Source organism: Myotis nattereri (assembly GCF_964212035.1).
Source record: "Myotis nattereri genome assembly, chromosome: 9".
NCBI classification, from domain to species: Eukaryota; Metazoa; Chordata; class Mammalia; order Chiroptera; family Vespertilionidae; genus Myotis; species Myotis nattereri.
The window spans coordinates 16,146,995-16,168,776 of NC_138084.1; the positions used below are offsets into that span (position 1 = coordinate 16,146,995).

General features: G+C 49.5%; 1 protein-coding gene across 2 annotated transcripts; it reads left to right on the forward strand.

Moving 5' to 3' along the window:
• The first annotated feature begins 8,869 nt into the window (after positions 1-8,869).
• SLC35C1 (solute carrier family 35 member C1) lies at positions 8,870-16,993 on the forward strand. Of its 2 annotated transcripts, XM_081100167.1 has the most exons (3): positions 8,870-8,977; positions 10,224-10,750; positions 14,763-16,993. In XM_081100167.1, the coding sequence occupies exons 2-3, from the start codon at positions 10,255-10,257 to the stop codon at positions 15,320-15,322; spliced, it is 1,056 nt and encodes a 351-aa protein (XP_080956293.1). In that variant the 5' UTR covers positions 8,870-8,977; positions 10,224-10,254; the 3' UTR covers positions 15,323-16,993. The 2 variants fall into 2 exon arrangements, with proteins under 2 accessions (XP_080956293.1, XP_080956292.1); XM_081100166.1 differs by lacking the exon at positions 8,870-8,977 and having other exon boundaries at positions 9,658-10,750.
• Positions 16,994-21,782: the final 4,789 nt, after the last annotated feature.

Sequence of the window (21,782 nt, forward strand, 5' to 3'; positions counted from 1 at the left end):
CTTTCATTTTTATTGAGTAGTATTCCATGGCCTGAAAATACCGTACCGTGTTTGTTCATTCATCTCTTTTTTTTTTAAATAAATTTTATTAATTTTTACAGAGAGGAAGGGAGAGAGATAGTTAGAAACATCGATGAGAGAGAAACATCGATCAGCTGCCTCCTGCACACACCCTACTGGGTATGCGCCCGCAACCCAGGTACATGCCCTTGACCGGAATCGAACCTGGGACCTTTCAGTCCGCAGGCCGACGCTCTATCCACTGAGCCAAACCGGTTAGGGCTATTCATTCATCTCTTGATAGACATTTGCCTTGTCTCCAAATTTTTACTACTATGAATAAGGCTTCTACAAATATTGTTGCCTAAGTTATAGCTTGAATATTATTCTTCATTTCTCTTGGGTGAATACCTAACAATGAGATTGCTAGGCCACGTGGGAAATGTATGTTTAACTGTATAAGAAATTGCCAACCTGTTTTCCAAAGTGACTCCACCTACTTTTCCCCAGCACTGTATGAGAATTCCAGTTGCTCCTATGCTTGAGAACATTTTATAGTGTCAGCTTTTTACATTGTTTTCTTCTAGGAGGTCAGATGTTATATTTCATTGTTCAACCAAATTATTTTTTTTTCCAATAGTCAGCTTTCTTCTCAACATCAATTCTACAATAATAGCTGGAGACTTCAATATCCCACTATCAATAATGGATAGAGCCACTGGACAGAAGGTCACAAAGGAAATAGAGGACTTAAAACTATATATGCCAACTAGATATAAGTGACTTACATAGAACACTCCACCCCAATGACTGTGGAAATTGAAACATGTTCACACAAAAATTTGGACATTTATAGAGCATTATTTATAACTGGAAGCCTTGTGCACAAAATTCATGCATGGGTAGGGTCCCTAGGCCTGGCCGGTGATCAGGGCCAATCTATGGGGCGACTGGCGGGGCAATTGGGGGGTTCCCACTGGCACCTGCCTTGGCTGACCTGGGGCCTGCAGACTGAGGGCAGCTCCTGCGTTGAGCGTCTGCCCCCTGGTGGTCAGTGTGCATCATAGTGACCGGTCATTCCGCCATTTGGTCAATTTGCATATTAGGCTTTTATCATATAGGATATTTAAGAAGTGGAAACAGCACACTACCCATTAACTGATTAATGGCTAAGAGAAATGTAGAGTATCAAACACTGAAATATTATTCAGCCTGTGATAGTTCATTTTATGTCAACTTGACTGGCCACAGGTACCCAATTAAACATTATTTCTGGGCATGTCAGTGAGGGTATCTCCAGATGAGATTAGAATTTGAATCAGTGGACTCAGTAGAGTGAATGATCTTCCCCAAGGTTCCTGGGCATCATCCAACCCATTGAAGGCCTGGATAGAACAAAAGGTGGGGGAAGGAGAAACCCCCCTTTTTATTCTGCCTCAGGACTTGAGCTGAGACATCTCCTGCCCACCGACTTGGGTTGACACCATCAGCTCCTCTGATTCTCAGCACTTCAGACTCAGACTGGGTTACACTGCCAGCTCTTATGTTTCCAGGTTGCAGATCATGGGACTTCTCAGCCTCCATAATCGCATGAGCCAATGTATCATAATGTCTCCTCTCATATAGATACGTAGGTAGATCTAGATATCTATAATTTCTGGGGGGGGGGGGGGGTTTCTAGAGAACTCTAATACACAGCCATTTAAAAGAAATTAAATGCTGCCCAGCTGGTGTTGCTCAGTGGTTCAGCACCAGCCCATGAACTACGAGGTCACAGTTCGGTTTGATTCAATTCCCGGTCATAGCATATGCCCTGTTTGCAGCCCAATCCCCAGTGGGGGACGTGCAGGAGGCGACCAATCAATAATTCTCTCTCATCATTGGTGTTTCTATCTCTCCCTCTCCCTTCCTCTCTCTGAAGTCAATAAAAACATTTTTTTTAAAAAAAATAAATGCTGACACATGCTACAAAATGAATGAATTTTTAAAACATCATGTTCGGGGGGTGGGGGAGTCAATCACAAAATACCACATATTGTATGAATCCATTTATATGAAATATCCAGAATAGGCAAACATATACAGTCAGATGGTAGATTATTGTTTGCCTAGGACTGAGGGTTTGGGGAAATGAGAAGAGAGTGTTAAGGGATATGAGGGGTTATTGCGAGGGTGATTGATGAAAATGTTCTAAAATGATTGTGGTAATGGTGCACAGCTCTGAATATACTGAAAACCACTGAATTGCATACTTTAAGTGGGTAAATGATATAGTATGTGATTTATATCACGAAAAAACTTTTAAAAAGCTATTCGAGCTTATAAGTGAGTTAAGCAAGGTTGCAGAATATAAAATCAATATACAAAAATCAATTGTATTCCATATGCAGAAAAAAAACCAGATAGATATTAAGGTTTCCTAAGCACCATTTACAATTGCAGCAGACAACCTGAAAAAAAAATTAGGGATGAACCTAACAAAATATATGTGAGGTTCGTATGCTAAAAACTACAAAACATTGATGAGACAGAGACCTATGTAAATGGAGAGATAGGTGACATTCATGGTTCAAAAGACTTAAAACGTTAAGATGACAATTCCTTCCAAATTGATCTACATATTGAATACAATTTCAGTAAAACCCTGGCAAGTTTTTTTGGCAAGCTGATTGTCAAATTTACATGGAAAAGCAAAGGACATGGGCTAATCACAATGGAGGACTCACCGTGCCTGATTTTTAAGAGTTAATATAATATCGATGAAAGGATAGATATACAGATCAATAGGACAGAATAGAGTTCAGAAATATGTGGTCAATTGGTTTTCAAGAAAGGTGCCAAGGTAACTCAAAGGAGAAAGAATATTATTTTCAACAAATGCTGCCGGAACTTTTCAACATACCTATTTAAGAAAAAAAAAAAAAAGGAACGGTGACTCATACCTATTGCCATATACAAAATTAACAGAAAACTGTAAACCCTAAAACTTCTAGATGAGAACATGGGGGAAAAAATATGTGATTTGACTTAGGCAATGATTTTTTAAATAGGATCCAAAATCATAAATAATAAAATAAAAATAATAAATTAGACTATAAAAATGTAAAACATCTGCATTTCCTTTAGATGCTGTTAAGAGAATATGAACACAAGCTAAAGACTGGAAGAAAGTATTTGTTATGTAAATTTTTTTCTTATTATTTTATTGTTGTTAAATCCTTACCTGAGGACACTTTTTTCATTGATTTTTTTTTTTTTAGAGAGAGAGTAGAAGGGAAGGGAAAAGACAGAGAGAGAGAAACATCAGTGTGAGAGAGACACATCCATTGGTTGCCTCCTGCACGCACCAAGGATCGACCCTGCCCTTGACCTGAATCCTACCCATAAAGGATTTTATCTAGATATATAAAGAACTCTCACAGCTCCGTAACAAGGAGCAAACATGGGAGCAACACCTCACCAAAGGAGAAATATGAATAGCACTTAGGCACATAAAAAGGTGACATCATTAGCCATTACAGGAATGCAAAATTAACACCGCAATAACAGATCACTACACGTTTATTAGAGTGAATAAACATTTTTAAAGTGACCGTACCAAGTATTTGAAGGACGCAGAACAGCGGGAACTCTCAGGCATCTCTGATGGGTACAAACAAGTTAGGAAGCAAATTGTCAGTCTCTTAAAAAGTCAAACATGCCCTGGCCGGATTGCTCAGTGGATAGAGCGTCAGCCTGTGGACGAAAGGGTCCCGAGTTGATTTCGGTCAAGGGCACACGCCTGGGTTGCAGGCTCAGTCCCCAGTTGTCAAAATCCACAGACTAGGGTACCCCAAAATGACATTTGTCTGTATGCAATGTACCCCTTACTAAACCTAACTTTAGCGAAGTGTGGCGTATGTGCAGGAATTCTACTGTCTCTGACCCTCAGCAGTTACATCGCTCCCCCAATTAGGGGCTGCACACTTGCCGTATTAAGAAGTCTCATTTTCAACTGGGGTTGGTGCAAAAGCAAGATATCTATAAAAGAGGGGATTCCTCTTTACTTCTGACCACCTCTCCTTTTCCTTCATACTGTTATATTCTTTATCATGGGTCAGTTTATCATGGGTTAGGTTGGGTTGTACTTGACATCAGAATTTTTCTTCCTGGTAAAATTTTGAGGTGGCAAAACATTTTGCTTTTAATTGGTCCCACAAGATAGGAATAATTCCCAAACAGACATTTTCGTGAAAGATTAATGGTTTAAATGGAATTAAATAATTACAAGTTTAATACAGTTCTTAAAAGTTATTTGGTTTGCCGAAACCGGTTTGGCTCAGTGGATAGAGCGCTGGCCTGCAGACTGAAGGGTCCCAGGTTCGATTCCGGTCAAGGGCATGTACCTGGGTTGCGGGCATATCCCCAGTGGGAGATGTGCGGGAGGCAGCTGATCAATGTTTCTCATCGATGTTTCTAACTCTCTATCTCTCTCCCTTCCTCTCTGTAAAAAAATCAATAAAATATATTTTTTAAAAAAAGTTATTTGGTTTAATGTACTCTTCCACCAAACAATTCTATACAGATTTGAATTATAAAAGATAATTGTAGCTCCATTATTCTGCCTAGTACTCTTATTTAAATTTGTTTAAACATTTACTGGTTCCAACAAAATAAAATGTCCTTCCTAAAGTTATCTTGCTAACATTCTTAACATCCATATGAGCTGTCAGTCTATTTTCCTACTTATTTAAAGACGTGAAACTTAGAAATTACTTTTGTACATAAAATTAACAGCTTTTCGTTATCACTAATTATTGTACCATTTTAGCCTGGAATAATAATATGTATTCATCAAGTGATTGAAATAATTTTTTTGAAATAATTTTAATATTTAAAGCACAAAAGGAGATTTTACAGTTCAAATTACTTCTACAATGCTTACCCATGTTAAAAATGTTCAAAAATGTAAAATAAAAATGTTCAGATATTAATAATAAATTCAAATTGCCTGCCTTATTTGTAGTCCTGATTGGTTAAATATGATGTCCCTCTCCTAATCACAAGATTTTGTACAATTTCGGGGATGTCAGGAATGACACCAAAATAGGCATTCAGCTATTTGACCTTCCAAAGGCTGAAGCATAGGTTAAATAGAAGAGTTAGGCTATGGAGAAGGCTGAAACCAAACCTCGGCGAATGACGACATATGATGGTCCTCATGTAGACTGGGTCACCTCTTACAGGAGTCAGCCGTGCAGTTGCTTCTCCAGCATGCCACAGCCCACAGCCCAGCTCTTCATTTCGTCAGTCAACAAACCTTCATTGAACACCCACTATGTGCCAGGCTCTGGGCCTAGGTACCTGGACACAGTGGTGAATAAGAGAGAGTCTGGTTGGAGAGAAAGAGAAGTAACCAAGTTACATTGCAGTGTGCAGGATAGATTTCGTTGTATTAATGGGCCCAATTATTGACTCTGCCTGTCTCTACACCCTTTGCCCTGTAGCTTTGTAGTCTCCCCCAACCCTGACTCTGGACTAGGCTAGAGACTTGCTTTGACCAATAGAATAAATAAAGCAGCGGCCTTGTTTTTTTGCTCTTTCAGACTTCTGCCCTGATTCCATAAGAACAAGCCCAGGTTGGACTATTGAACGATAAGAGACCTTATGGAGGAGAGCTTAGTTATCCCCGCCGAACCCATCCTAGCCAACCTATATGTGAGACCACAGAGCATGTGAGAAAGCCCAGCCAAGATCAGTTAAACTGCCTAAATGAGCCACATACTTGTAATCTAAATTTTGAAGAGTTTTTACACAGCAATAGCTAACTGATACAGTTAGTGCAATGATGAAGAATGGGCCCAGTGACAAGAAGAGATGTGGGAATCATTGAAAGAGCAGAGCAGAAAAAATTAAACTAAATTCAATAAAGAATATGAATATGGGACACACTATACTAATATATTATCACCATTCTCTGTTATGTTCCAAAGAGGTTAAGTGATTTGCCATGGCCACAAAAATTGACAAGTGGTGGACCCAGGACTTGAACATAGCTGACTCTAGAGGGTAAGGTTTTCATTGCTATGCTATACTACAAGGGACAGAAAAAAGCATAAAGTTAGCAAAAGGATTTCTTATTATGGATTTTGTGGCTCCAGAATTGTAATTAACTCAGTTTATTTTTGTACTCAGTTATTCGTGCATATATCTATATGTTAAACTTGGGTTCTTTATGTTCATTTCAGACCATTCAAAGCCCACTAAGGGCAAAAAGGACACCAACATGCCAGCGTAAGGTGTCCCATGAACCATCTGAACTGAAAAGTGAACCCAGTAGAGATATCTACTGGGAAGGAGCACAGGGGAGGGTCAAACATAAAGAGCATTCAGAAGATGTCTGTAAAATTAAACCAATTTCAAGTTCCCAGGCATTCACACCAGCCCATCTCACACCACCACGTCCCCTCTGCCAGGTTTACAGCAAAGACCCAAAGAAAGAAGCCAACCTTGACCCACATCCACCAGATGGCAGCTCTTCTGCAAACACACCAGTATTTACATATCCTGCTACCCTGCCCTGTTCGCTTCTCCCACCCTGCTCTTTGGAATCCCAGCGCTTGGGGAGGCGTGCAGCTGTAGTGGCTGGACTCACGCTCTGGAACTGGCTAATTGCTCCCCTGACCCTTCTTCTTGGACAGAGAGAAATACCCACAGTAGCATGTAGGGTTCTCTGATTCAAGCAAAAAATACAGACTCCAGGCAACTTATACAGAAGAAGGTGATTGGAAGAGTTCAGGGCTGCTCAGAGAAGTGGGGGGAAAGCTGAAGAACAGGCTGGGGAAATAGCAAGCAGGGCAGCTCCCAGGGGTCTCAGAGGCAGGAAATGGTGAGTGGGCTTTTGGGCATCGCCGCCCACAAGAATCAGCTGTAACAAACTTAGGTGTTATTGTTGTTTCTGCTCCAGATTCCATTTCAGAGAGAGAGAAAGTAAGGGGCTCAAGGTGGCAGCACATTCATCAGATAAATTAATTCCTGTTATTATGAAAAGGAGAGGGGCCCTTCTAGAAAACCGGGGCTTCTCAGAGACAAGTTTCCCTGTTTGTCATTCAATTATTTGTCAGGTGAAAAACCAGACCTAAGAGAGAAAAGACTGGAGCACGTATTGCTCTTAATGAAACCCACAACCTTCACAGTTTGGCCCTGGAACAAGACCATCCAAGTAAGGTTCAGATGACCAGCTCAGTCCACTGAAGTCTTTCCTTCCCCAAAGGTGATAAGGTGGCCAGAAGGCATCCTCCACCTGCCCATAACTAGGAAGCAGGAAGTCCCTGGAGTGTGGGTATCACAGAATGAGGACCAGAGGGCTAGGGAAAGCACACAGGGCCTAGGGCAGAGCTCACACTGGGGAGCTTGCACCTGCCCAGGGACTGCTGGATGGAACTTATTTCCCATACCCCTTCCCAGTTTCCTATCGCCCACCAGGGCTGTGTTAAGCTCAGGTGAGTGTTTGTGTAGTTCGCATGTGAAACTTTAAATGTACTTCATAGGTTTTACCTTTTACCTTGGAAAAGTAAGAAAACTCTTCCAATGACCCCCAGGTACCTATGCCCAGGTTCAACAATTATCAACATTCTGCCTATCTTGTTTCATTGACCATTTTCTTTTCTCTTTGGTGACTATTCTGAGTATTTTAAAGCAAACCTCGGATACCTCACCAGTAAATTAAATGGTACCGATGGGGAAAATGAGACATTTTTAGGGGGCTAGCAATCTGAATCTGGGCCATTAACCTAATGCACTGCCCCTTTAATTGTCTGCTCCTGCAAGACCTGTTTACTCCCATTTTAGAGAGACCATAAACCATCCCCAGGAGGAATTATCAGTACTGGCACCAGGCGAGGCCTTTAATTGTGGTCTCAAGGCCTCAGCACAGTGGTTCTCAACCTTCTGGCCCTTTAAATACAGTTCCTCATGTTGTGACCCAACCATAAAATTATTTTCGTTGCTACTTCATAACTGTAATGTTGCTACTGTTATGAATCGTAATGTAAATATCTGATATGCAGGATGGTCTTAGGCGACCCCTGTGAAGGGTCCTTCGACTGCCAAAGGGGTCGCGACCCACAGGTTGAGAACCGCTGCCTCAGCACATGGGCTCTTTAAGAACTTGTAAAGCGGATCAGAAAACCCTTATTTGGGAGACATAGGGCTGGAAAGATATAAAAGGGGAGGGCTTCCTCCATGTTTTTGCTCAGAATTTGAACTCTTTCTCTGGGCCTGAGGGCATAATAAACAGTGTAACTCCATTTCTCTGGGAGTTGCTTGGTTTTTCTCTGGTCTTCTGTAACATCAATTAAATGGTGTTTGAAATATACTCCCTACTTTCAGCCATACTAGCTAGAATTTTGAGTAGGAGTTTGAGACCCACTGGTATAGTCCAACCCAACGGTGTATAATAATGAGACTCAGAAGTGAGCCGCCCAAGGTTGGTGCTTGAACGGGAACCAGGGAGAAGTCAGTCCATGCGCCCGTGTGGACAGTGACGGTCCTGGCCTGGTGACTCGACTTCCCACGGTCCTGGGAGGGGGCGGAGGACCCTCCACGCCCTGCAGCGAGAGAGTCCGAGCCGAGCCGTTACTCGCACTCCTGGAAGCCCAGGCCGGTGAGCAAGGGGCCGAGGATGCAGCCGGATCCTGGGACCTGCCAGCTGCGGTAACCGGAGCGGGGATTCAGGGCCACTGGCTGGGGCGAGATATCTGGGGCTGGGATGGCCTTGGAAAGAGCGGGGTAATTGCTCCCACTGGATTGACCCGGGGCCCCACCGCCACCCCAGGGCCCCAAGTGGGAAGCGGGCCGTGAGGCCGGGGCACCGCCCGCGCCCGGGGCTGGGAACAGGAAGTTGTCTTTGGCGGGCACGGCCCTGGGTGCGCTGGCGGGCGAGGTGCTGCAGGTGCGGCGCAGGGGGCGCGGATCGACAGTGAGTGCGGAGAGCGAGGTGAGTGCGGGTCGCTTTCGGGGCCCGGGAACGCCAGCCCTGGGGCCGGAGCTTGCAGGCTGGGCCCGGCCGGCATGGGGAGGAGGATTTTGCAAGGGGGAAGGAACCAGGGAAGAGGGCGAAGCCTTGGGGCTCGGATCCGACCACCCGCCGGTCTGGAATGGGGGAGACCGAGCGACAGATTGAGGTCCTATAGGGCGTCGTGGCAGCCGGGGTCTGGGAGCGCTGCAGAGAATCTCGGGTTTGGGAGAGGCCTGGGGACAGGGAACGTGGAGGGGACTGCAAAGAGGATTGGCCAGAGTGAGCTGCGACTAAGTAAAGGACGCAGGGCCAGCGGGGGCGGGGGTGTCTCTGGACGTGGAGGGAAGCGAGGGGTGCCGAGGCTGGGGAGGAGGGAGCGCCGTCTGCCTGGGGATCTGGGGCGATGGGCCGAGTCGGGGTGTTAGCCTTAGGAGGCGACGGAGCCAGCGGGGTTTGCAGGAAGGAGGCGAGGCTCAAACACCCAGAAGAACCTTCCGAGGCTGCCGAGAGCTGGGTGGCGGCCGGGGCCCGACGCGAGCCAGACTCGGACTCTCTGGGGCTGCGGCTTTAGGCGTGCCACGCGGGTGCGGGCTCTTTAAGGAAGAGGCGGAAGTGAGTCCTGGGCCCGCCTCGCCGGGGGCGCGGCCTCTGACTGGGGCGAGCTCCCGGGCTGAGCCGGAACCGGCGCCGGGAAAACCGCGGGCTGCGGGGCACTGCCCGGACTCCTCCCGCGGCCCTCGGACCCCGCCCCGAGCCTCTCCGACCCCGCGACGCCCTCCTTCCATTCAGCTCCCCCAGGCCTCGCTGCTCCCTGCCAACCCCTCTCTTCCCCGGCAGCCCGCGCCGCCCTGCCCGCACCTCTCCCCATGCCGTCCGCCACTCCAGCCGCCGGGCCCGCAGTCCTCCGCCGCCCGCTTTCCCCGCCGCTCCGCTCCCCTCCCCTCCTCCCCGGGGGCCCTTCGCCCCTGCTGTGTCCTCTGCCTGCTCACCACCCCTTCCCTGCGCCTGGTCCCATGCGGCCCCTGGGGGGGGAGCAGGTGGGGAGGCTCACCCCAAAGCCCAGCCTCCCCCTCCCAGAGGGCGGCGGGAGGCCTGCGGGCCCCGCCCCGCGTGGCCGGTGAGCGCCGCGGCCTGAAGAAAGTGGAAGCGCGCTCCCCGCCCGCTGCTCCTCCCGGAGACCAGTTCTGGCCATGCCGTGACCCCGCTCCTCTGCCGCCATGAACAGGGCCCCTCTGAAGCGCTCCCGGATCCTGCACATGGCGCTGATGGGCACGCCCGACGCCGCCGAAGGGGCAGAGGCCAGCCCGGGGAAGCCCTTCCTGCTCCGGGCCCTGCAGATCGCACTGGTCGTCTTTCTCTACTGGGTCACCTCCATCTCCATGGTGTTTCTCAACAAGTACCTGCTGGACAGCCCCTCCCTGCAGCTGAACACCCCCATCTTCGTCACCTTCTACCAGTGCCTGGTGACCACCCTGCTGTGCAAGGGCCTCAGCGCCCTGGCCGCGTGCTGCCCGGGGGCCGTGGAGTTCCCCAGCCTGCGCCTGGACCTCAGGGTGGCCCGCAGCGTCCTGCCCCTGTCCGTGGTCTTCATCTGCATGATCACCTTCAACAACCTCTGCCTGAAGCACGTGGGGGTGGCCTTCTACAACGTGGGCCGCTCCCTCACCACCGTCTTCAACGTGCTGCTCTCCTACCTGCTGCTCAAGCAGACCACCTCCTTCTACGCCCTGCTCGCCTGCGGCATCATCATCGGTGAGTGGCAGGCCCGGGCCGTGGGACACAGGCGGTATGGGGGCCCAGACCCGAAGGAACAACCCTGCCAAGCATCTGTCGACTTTATCCGTCCCAGCTCCCTTGATGGTAATGTGAGGATGAGCTTGGGAGAACCAATAACTTGCTTGAGGTCACCCAGCAAGTTGGGGGCCCAGGTAGGGCCCCTCATGCAGGTGAAATTATCATCTGTTGTATTTCACAGGGGAAAACCCAGGCACAGAGAGGTGAAGTAACTTGCCCAAGATCGCACAGCTAGTAGGTGGCAGAGCTGGGATCTGATCTCGAGTAACCAGGCTCCATACACTTGACCTCTAAAGTCTGTTGCTACTCAAGAGCTCAGGTGTCCTGACTCCCCATCTCATTTCTATGAGACAGTTCCTCTTTTAATAAATATACTGTCGTCCTGACCTTGCAGACGCATAGTAACACCTGAGACAGTGGTAAGAGATATGCTTTTAGAGGTGTTAGCTGTCTTCCCAGACTTGACCTTCAAAAAAAATCACAATTATTGCCCTAGCTGGTTTGGCTCAGTGGATAGAGTGTCAGCCTGTGGCCTAAAGGGTCCCAGATTCAATTCCAGCCAAGGGCACATGCCGGGGTTGCGGGCTCGATCCCCAGTAGGAGGCATGCAGGAGGCAGCTAATCAATGGTTTTCTCTCATTGTTGATGTTTCTATCTCTCTCTCCCTCTCCCTTCCTCTCTGAAATCAATAAAAATGTATTTTTTTAAATCACAATTATCGATGGGACATTGTGCTAATCATTTCACATATTATAGCATCTCCTTTGTTCCCCAGAGGTCTCTGGGCACCATGATCATCTCCATCCAAACAAGGAAACTGAGGCTCAGAGAGGTTAAGTTATTTGTCCAGGGCCACACAGCGAGGAAGTAGCCAGGCTGGGGTGCAAACAGATTGGTCAGACTGCCAGTCCTGTGCTTCTAACCACTCTGTCCTCATCCCCTTGACGTTAAAGCTGCACTACCCAATACAGTAATCACTGGACATGTGTCTATTTCAGTCTAAGTTAGAGCAGGTGCTCAAATAACATCATTTCCTTATAACAATGATAAGATGCATAGGAACTTAACACTTATTTATATCAATTAGCCTATATATTAATTTATATTGTTTTAGTAGCAGAACCTGTGGATGACATTAAGTGAAGACTTACTGTAATTCAAATTAAATTTTGAAAATTCAGTTCCTCAGTTACAGATGTTCAACCTGATTCTCTAGCCACATTTAAAGTGCTCGTTAGCCACATGTGGCCAGTGGCGACTATTGGACAGCACAGGCTATAGAACACGTACTGTTTTATTGCAGCCCCCACTGTTCTGGGCCTCTGTCATCCAGGAATGTGATCCTTCCTTAAACCTGTTCCGGTTTTTCCTGGTGCTGGAACGTGTGTCTGGGTTGACCTACATATTCTTCACTGATGTCTCAGAGTCCAAGGCCAAAGTAGACTGGTTGCCGGGAGAGGCTCATCCCATGCCACCTGTCCTAGAAAATGTTCCCCCTTGAGCAAGGAGGGATCTCGCCCCAAGATCAGGGAGGGAGGAAGGGGGCAAGGGTGGAGGTCATAGTGGGAGGAGCTGCTAAGATCCTTGGCATCTCTCTCTCAGCTGCTGTCCCTCCCCCTCCCAGGGGAGGCCTCACTTTCTCCCACACGTCCCCAAATGTCTGAGGGATCCCCACTTCAGTCCTGCAGACCTTGTGTGTGCTGGTGGGTGGGGGATGCTCTTGGTGGGAGAATTTGCATGCGGGAAGGCGATGTCACTAGGGAAACTGGGCCCAAATCCTAAAAGTAATTCAAGTGGCTGATGGTGAGATTGCTTCTGAGAAGGTGCATTCACCGGCCAGCACGGAGGCCAGTGCGCTCTGCTGGCCGAGGACCTGTTCCCTCTCTTCCTTCCTTCCTCCTTGTGGGGGTGGGTCAAAGGCATCTACTCCAGGCCGCCTCCTCCTTTCCCCTCTCCCCCAGGTCACACTGCCTTTCAAAACTCCTTCTAGCTGAGAATCCCTCTGGGTCTGGGACCTTGGGGTGGCAGTCCCTTCTGGACTCAACAGGTAACCAGCAGGAGGGCTGGGGGTGCTCTGTAAGCCCACCCGCTCCATCCCCAGAGCAGGTCAAGGGCAACCTGTTTGCAAAGGCTCTACCAAGAAAGAATGCTGGGAGTGAGTGCCTACAGTGCAGCCCGTGTCTCGTCTCCTTTAATCCTCCGAGCACCTCCAGAACAACCTCTGTCAGTCATTCGACACGTATTCATGAGATCAGGCACATGCTGGGCACTGTGCCAAGCGCTGGGGATTCATATTTGGAAAAGGTAGACTCAGCTTCTACACTCCTGGAGGTCACAGTGATGATGCATGGCAGTACAGGAGCTAGGGCTGAGTGGTAAGAGCGGTGATGGGGACATAGAAGGTGCCGTGGGAATCCTGGCTGGGCGGGGAGGGAGAGGTGGTTGGGAAGGGGTCATCTAAGCAGGCCTTCTGGAGGAAGTCCTAGATCAGTGATGGCGAACCTTTTGAGCTCGGCATGTCAGCATTTTGAAAAACCCTAACGTAACTCTGGTGCCATGTCACATATAGAAATTTTTTGATATTTGCAACCATATATAAAAAAAAGACTTATATTTTTGATATTTATTTTATATATTTAAATGCCATTTAACAAAGAAAAATCAACCAAAAAAATGAGTTTGCGTGTCACCTCTGACACGCGTGTCATAGGTTCGCCATCACTGTTCTAGATGGTGTAAGGAAGGAGTGAGGAGAACTTCCAGGCAGAAGGAAGAGCATGTGCCCTTCTTCATGGCTGGGCCCAGGCAAGGCTCCCCAGCGTGAAGCTCCCCAAGTGCAGTGAGTCTGGAATAGTTTCTGAGGCGGTGGGGAGGCTCGGAGGAGCTTTAAGCCAGGACAGGACCTGAGCAGATCTGTATGTGAGGAAGGTCCTCGTCATTCTGGTTGCAAGGTGGAGAGTAGATTGGTTGGAGAGAGGGGTCAAGACAGTGACCAGCCCGGCCAGCGTGGCTCAGTGGTTGAGGGTTGACCTATGAACCAGGAGGTCACCATTCAATTCCGGGTCAGGGCACATGCCCGGGTTGCGGGCTTGATCCCTAGTAGGGGGCGTGCAGAAAGCAGCCAGTCAATGATTCTCTCTCATCATTGATGTTTCTATCTCTCTCCCTCTCCCTTCCTCTCTGAAATCAATTTAAAAAAAATAAAAAATACAGTGACCCAGATCTCTGCAGCTGAAGGAAATGGGCTCAGAGCAGTTACGTAAACTTTCCCCAGGCCACCCAGCCTTGAGGTGGCAGAGCCCAAATCTCTGACACCAAAACTTTTCCTCCCGCCCCATGTTGCCAGATGCTGTAGCCGGGTATACAACACTTAAGACTCAGCCCTGCCTGCTGGGAAGGTGGGGTCTGGCTCAATGTGCTGTCCCCGTGGGCAGGTGCCCAGCAGCCCATGGCAGGCCAGGGGTCCTGAAGGGAAGCGCAGGCAGGAAGAGGTCTGGGGACTGGGAGTATCGGAAAAGACCCATAGGCTTCCATTTTACACACCAGGAAGCCCAGCCTCTGAGACCTTAAATCACTTGCCCAAGGTCATTGTAACCACTAAATACTCATCCTTCATAACTCAATTCAAGTTTCCAGAGGCCCCAGGCCACCACAGTCACCCAGTCATGGGTTCTCACAGCACCCTGTCCTGTTTTATGGGCCTCATTACAATTGTTAAGAGATGAATCGTTTTAGCGCCTGTCTCCTTGGCTGGAACCATGCTCCATGAGGAAGGCTCCTGTCCTGGGCCTCTTCCCAGCCCTTGTATTGTGCTTTGCATGTAGTGGAGACTTTGACATATTTGTTGCAAAGGGGGTTGGGAAGGCTGGGTTGGTGAGGCAGCCTTACAGTTTGTGAACTTCAGGGGCAAAATTCTCTGTCCTTCTTCCTCCTGTCCTCACCCCCTCCCCTTCTCCTGTCCCCACTGCAGGTGGCTTCTGGCTTGGTGTGGACCAGGAGGGGGCAGAGGGTACCCTGTCTTGGACGGGCACCCTCTTTGGCGTGCTGGCCAGCCTCTGTGTCTCGCTCAACGCCATCTACACCAAGAAGGTGCTCCCGGCGGTGGACGGCAGCATCTGGCGCCTGACCTTCTACAACAACGTCAACGCCTGCGTCCTCTTCCTGCCCCTGCTCCTGCTGCTGGGGGAGCTTCAGGCCCTCCTCCGCTTTGCCCAGCTGGGCAGTGCCCACTTCTGGGGCATGATGACTCTGGGAGGCCTGTTTGGCTTTGCCATTGGCTACGTGACAGGACTGCAGATCAAGTTCACCAGTCCCCTGACCCACAACGTGTCGGGCACGGCCAAGGCCTGTGCCCAGACGGTGCTGGCCGTCCTCTACTACGAGGAAACCAAGAGCTTCCTCTGGTGGACGAGCAACATGATGGTGCTGGGGGGCTCCTCCGCCTACACCTGGGTCAGGGGCTGGGAGATGAAGAAGGTGCAGGAGGAGCCCAGCCCCAAGGACAGCGAGAAGAGCGGCGTGGGGGTGTGAGCTCCTGGGGGACCTCGGGATGGCCCGCCGAGGAGAACGCCCCACCCCCACCCCGGGAGAAAGCCCACGAATGCAGTGGAGGCCTCGTACCCAGAGAGACCTGGGGGGGTGTTTGCAGACTGATCAGAATCTGGTGGTGGAATTGGAACCAGTGTTTTCTAGTAATGTCGGAAAGTTGCCAATCCTATCTCGACCTCCTTTCCTATTTGGGGGTAGGACCCCCACGAGAAGAGCACATTGGTCCTTGGGGAGTAGGAAGTGGGGCACCCCTTCCTGCCCCATCCTAGGGCCTTCTACCTCCACATGACCTTTGGGGCTGAGGACAGGCCACAAGCTTTAAGGAACATATGGCGAAGCCATCGAGTCTTCACTTGTGCTCAAGGAGACGGGTGTGATGCCACCACAGGTCAACTAAGGGGTTTGGGAACCTCACATCTCCAGGTCCCAGGGCCGGCAGCACAGCTTTAGCCCCACGAACCAGCTTCCTCTGGAGCAAAGTGGCGGCTGGGCTGAGGGAGGAAAGGGACCAGTGTTCCCTCTTCTCTGCAGAGAGGCCACCAGGCCCCCTGGAAGGGGCGAAGGACCAGTTGTACCTATGCCTGGTCCTGGCACTCCCAGGGGCCACTGGGAAGTGGCCTGGGAATGGGGCACATCATGGAAAAGCGCCCTTTCCCCACCATCTGCACCCCATGTTCCCAGCTCTTGAACATGGGGAACCACACATCTCTTACAGGTTAAACAGGGTCATTAGCACCCTCCCTAGCCCCTGACTCCCGTTTTACTGCCTCACTCTGTCTCCCAGCACCTGGTGGCCGCCTGGCTCAGGAAGTGGAGCCAGGAGCCACTTCAGCTTCTCCCAACTCTGCCTCCCCCAGAGCTTCTCCCCAGGGGGCTGATGGAGCAGTGTCCCAGCTCAGCGCCTTCCACCTCAGCTGTGCTGGGCCCCCCAGGTCCCTGCAGGAAGGCTTGTAACCTGCTTCTGAGCCTCTTCCCTGCATCAGTGAACCATGGCATTCTTCCCTGAGGGTGGGGCCGGGAGAACCTGATTGTCCTCTCACCACACCCCCTGGCCACTGGCTTGCTTTCACCCCTGGCCATTTTGTTCCACCCAACTCCCCTAGAGAGTGGGTTTTCTCAACACCTCCTTTTCCAGTCCCCCCACAATCCCAAATGGTTTCTAATGAAGTTGGTGGGGCCTGATGCCCTGAATTGTGTGTGACTTAATTAAAATTAGAGTAAGCCATCCTGTGTATATGTGGGGGGAGTGGGAGGAGCTGAGTGCAGGAAGGGGATGGCTGGGCCTAGATAAATTTGTGGACAGGCCCTGAGGGGAAGCAGTGGGTCTGTAAAGGGCAGGAAGGCTCAACCCTGCCCTCACCAAGTCCAGGTACCAGCAGGGCAGCGCTTCTAAGAAAAGCCGTTCTCTCTCTCAGATCAGAGCCCCTTCCTGGGACATGGGTGACCAACCTCGGGTTTCATTAGCAATAGCTGTCATTTACTGGCACTGTGCTGCGTGCTCTACATCCATCATTCATCTTCACAACCCCTCCTCCCCCCCCCCCCCACACACACACCCTGTGAGCTGGGCGCACTCACTGATCCCCACTTTCTACGTGAGGGTACTGTTAGGTTAGGTGGCTCAGGAGGCGGCGCAAGAAATAGAGAGTCCAGTGAATCAGAAAAGAAAGGAAAGGAAAAGGTTTATTTCTGCGTCCCCGGGAGACCCACGTACCCCAAGGACAGGGCACATGGATTCACGCCAACAGGGAGGGGGGCGCTTTTTTTATACTGCGGTTGGGTGAGGGGCAGGGACATGAGCTGAGGTATTCAGTTGAGGAAGTTTCAGCTGCAGGGGTCAGCCAGGTATTCAGGAAGGAGTCAGTATCTGTGTGGGGGTCGTGGATTCAGGGAGAAGCCTGTATCTGTGTCTGGCACACTGATATGCCAGAAATGCCAGGGGGAGTCCATTGTCTCATCACATGTATCCAATCCTGGGCTCTCTCCGACCTAACAGGTACTGAGGCTCAGAGAGGAGCACAGGAAGGGAGAGGCAACCGAAGGATTCAGATGAAAGTCTCTGCTTTCACAGCATAGATACTTAACCACAGTGCCCTTAACTACACTCGTACTTACAGCGTGCCAGGCACTGTGATAGGTCATCTATAATAATAAAAGCATAATATGCTAAGGAGACCAGACATCCTTCCAGACAACCTTCCAGACACAGCCAGGGCTGCGAGGGAAGCCCGGGTCCCGGGGGCCAGAGGGAAGCCAGGGGAAGGAAGGCCTACTCTTGCACGAATTTTGTGTTCAGGCCTCTCCTCTAGTATTAATATAAAAACTCCAATCTGCTTCAAAGGGCTCACATGTAAACACCTGTCAAGGCTCCATAACAGGTTCAATAATGGAAATAGTAACCTACTGCCCTGAGGTCTCAGGGGCTTTGCTTTTTTCCTGACTTGATTTTTGTTCAAAAAAATGCTGCTCATCCATGAACATGTCCAAGTCCCTTACCTCGCAGCCTAGGAAAGCGAAGGCACAGACAGTTCAAAGGGGGCTTCTGAGGCCACAGAGCAAATGAGTGGTGAGCCCAAAGTGGAACACGGTCTCCTGGTCCTAACCCACAGGGCTTTCTACATACTCGAGATCATGCCTTGATCGGCAGGGGAACTATTTCATTAATTTAGCAAACACCTAAATAAATTTACTAGATAGCAGGCACTGTTGAAAGTGCTTTACAAATATTGATTCATTTAGTCCTCATAACAACCGGATGGAGGTACAATTATCATCTCCCATCTCACAGATGAGAAAAACGAAGGCACAGAGAGGGTAAGTAATTTGTCTGAAGTCACACAGTTAATAATTAGGATTCGAACCTGGGCAGTCTGCTTCTCAATCATAAAACTATGGCTTTCAATCTTTCGTCAGGAGGCACAGCGCAGGGCGGAAGGCAAAGGAAGAATATTGGTTGAGGTTGGGAACCGGCAGGCGCCCAGGAGCTTGCTCTGGCAGGTGCTGCCAGGTGATAGGTCCAAGTCAGGCGCTGGCTGGGTTACACCATCCCGTTGTTCTAGTTGTGGCTTCTTAGGGCTCACACAGGGCCATGGTGACCACAGAAGAGAAATGGCGCCAAGCCAGTTTAGGTGGTTTTGGCTGCAAGGATGGAGTCATATAACTGGCTGGTCCTTAGTAAGGGGGGAGGGGAGTAAAAACCAGGGCAACTGGCCCATTTGACCAAATCCTGACTGTTCTGGGCGGAGGAGGTGGTGATTTGACTTTAGATTGCTGCGGAGGTTGACTAATCAGTTCATCTTTCTGACCTTTTTACTCGTGTGAAAGAAAAGAAAGTTGTTCCGATTGAAGAGAGAACATGACTGAAGGACTCAACATAGGAACTTTAGTTGTTAGATGAGAAATCTGAGGTCCCAAATGACTTGCTCAACACGCCGATGACAAAATGGAGTGTGGTCCGCGGCTGTCCTGGCCCTCCTGTCTGACAGGCTTTCCACAGTGCCACTCTGGTGGGGAAGCTGCCTCGCCAGGCCCAGCCCCAGCCCTGCCCCCGCCCCCGCCACAAACCGTGGTTCCTGTGAAGGGGCTAGTGGAGGACCCGAACCACGAACCACGCTGAAACGGGAACCGAGAAGCCTGCTGCTGGAGCGCCTGGCCCAGGTGCTGAGAGCTTTGGGGGGAGGTGGGTGTGAGGGAGGGCGGGCGGGTACTGGTGTGGCTGCACCGAGGGCTGGAAGTGAGTTTGAAGATCAGAGTCCAGCCTCAAATCAACAGACAAGCCTGAGGCTCAGAGAGAGCGGGTCTGACTTGCCCCAGGTCACAGTGTGATGGGGAAGAGCCCAGAACCCTCCTCCTCCCAGGCCAGTGCCTTTTCCGCTGAGTATCATTGTCGTCATCCTTTTTTATTTTTATTTTTTTTAAGAGAGTATCAATTTTTAGAGAGAGAAAAGGAAAGGGGGGGAGAGAGAGAGAGAGAGAGAGAGAGAGAGAGAGAGAGAGAAACATCAACAAGAGAGCAAAACATCAATCATCTGCCTCCCGAATGCCCCCACCCAGGGATCGAGCCTGCAACCCTTTGGAGCAGGGTCATGGTCAGATCTCACGGACCACCAGTGGTCCGGGGACCACCGGTTGGCCACCGCTGTGCTGGAGCGTGGGAGGACCCCAGCCAACTGAGCCATACCAGCCAGGGCCATCATCATTTTTAAAAATAATAATTACTATTTTGATTAAAATTTTTATTATACTGTATCATTATAAATATCTATTACTAAATATTAAGTAATATTATTGCTAACATTTACTGGCTACTCACCACATGCCAGGTGCTATTGTAAGCATCTGCTGTAAACATCTGAGACAAGTACTATTAACCCCATTTATGGACGAGAAAACCAAGCCCTACAGAATTTAGCAATGACCCGAATCACATAGCCGGTTCCCTCTCTGCACTGAGAGACTGGATAGTCAAACGGACATTGACAACAGAACTCTGACCCACAACCTCCGCAGCCATCAGCCCTGAAAGTCAAACCACCACCTCCTCCACAATGAGCCCAGAACAGTCAGGATTTGGCGGCCAATGATGGGCCAGTTGCCCTGCTTTTTACTCTCCGTCCCCCCAACCCCTTACTAAGGACCAGCCAGTTATATGACTCCATCCTTGCAGCCAAAACCACCTTAACTGGTTTAGCGCCGTTTCTCTTCTGTGGTCACCATGGCCCTGTGTGAGCCCTAAGAAGCCACGACTAGAACAACGGGATGGTGTAACCCAGCCAGCGCCTGACTTGGACCTATCACCCGGCAGCTCCTGGGCGCCTGCCGGTTCCCAACCTCAACCAATATTCTTCTTTGCCTTCCACCCTGCGCTGTGCCTCCCGACTCTCCCAGCCTCTCACCTGGCCCATGGCTTTCCTCCTTCCCCTTGTATCAATCAAAGTGAGCTTCTCTTCTGGACTTCCACCCACCCTTGCCTCCTAGACTTTCTGGTTACTCTGGGTAACAACCAAGCCCCTGATCCAAAATTCCTGCCCTAATACCCACTCATGTAGTCCCATGCCCCCTGGGTTGTCCTGATCCCTCCTCCTCCAGAAAAGGAAGTGAGACACTGAGAACCCATACCTGACATAAACGCGCTTTATCTAATGAGCCCTGATTTAAAGCGTGGTCACATTGGATTAAATCTCAAAGGGAAAGAAATGATTTAAAATAGTGAAATCAATTGATTAGTGGATCCTGGAACCAACCCAATCTATCCTCCAAGGCTTGGGCTCTAGAATAGCATCAGGGTCATAGAGTTGAACCAGAACTCAAACTATATTTCATTGATCTCTATTCTCAGCTCCCATAAACCTTGGGCGGGTGGGGGGGGGGGGGGACACTCAGCAGAGACAAGCACAGACCGCCAGCTCTGTCCTAGAACCAAGAACTCAAACTCATCTGAGTTGGACTCTGTGGGGAGGCAAGAGGACATGACAATTGTCACCTTTTTCAGAGGCCAGGAAGTGACATACACTTGGAAAGAGTCCAAGTAAACCAGTATTGTTGGAGCCTATAGCAAACAGGGCAGGTAAGCCCAGCCAAAACGTCCTACTTTCCCTAATTACTGCTGGCCAAACTAGTTTGCCCCTCCAGCCACCACTTTCCAGCTTCTAGGCTTTGGAGTCAGTGAGACCTGCGCTGGAATCCCAGTTTTGCCATCTGTTGGCTGGGGTCTTTGCGTGAGTGAGATAACAGGATAGTACAGTAGGCAAATGACCCCATCTCGGAGCCTCCGTTACCTAATACATAGAGTGAGGATGGTCACATTTCCTCCTCCAGGGGCAGTGCCATGACTGGATGAGATAATGCATCTTGCATGCATGCTTATTTAGCACACTGACTGGTACATACACAGCTAATGTAATTACTGGATGGAAGCTCACAGCACAAAGAATGGTGGGACTTTGTCGCCTCTGTTGCCTTGCTTAGGGATTTAGCTCTGAGGCCTGCCCAAGGCAGCCTTTCAGCCTGCTGGGTAGAGAGAGATGATGGAGCCTAGGAAAGGTTCCCTCATCTGCTAAGTGGACCTCTGCTCCTTCCCTCCTGCTGCAATCATGGGGAAGATGAAATTTTATTTATCACAGGAGTGAACTCCATATGAAACACCCAGGGGACAACCAGTAACAGAATGAGGAAGGGGAGAGCTGATGGGAGACCTCGGTGAGCTGTTCTAAACAGGGAAGACACAACTCAGTTCCCATCATTTTCTGCCATTTGGGAGTGTGGGTTTATATTGCCACAACTTCTGATTTTGCAAGAGAAGCTGGAAATTTGAACCTTTATGTGCAATCTCCTGATTTTTAAAAATATATGCTTATTGATTTCAGAGATTAAGGGAGAGGGAGAGAGAGATAGAAACATCAATGATGAGAGAGAATCATTGATTGGCTGCCTCCTGCACACC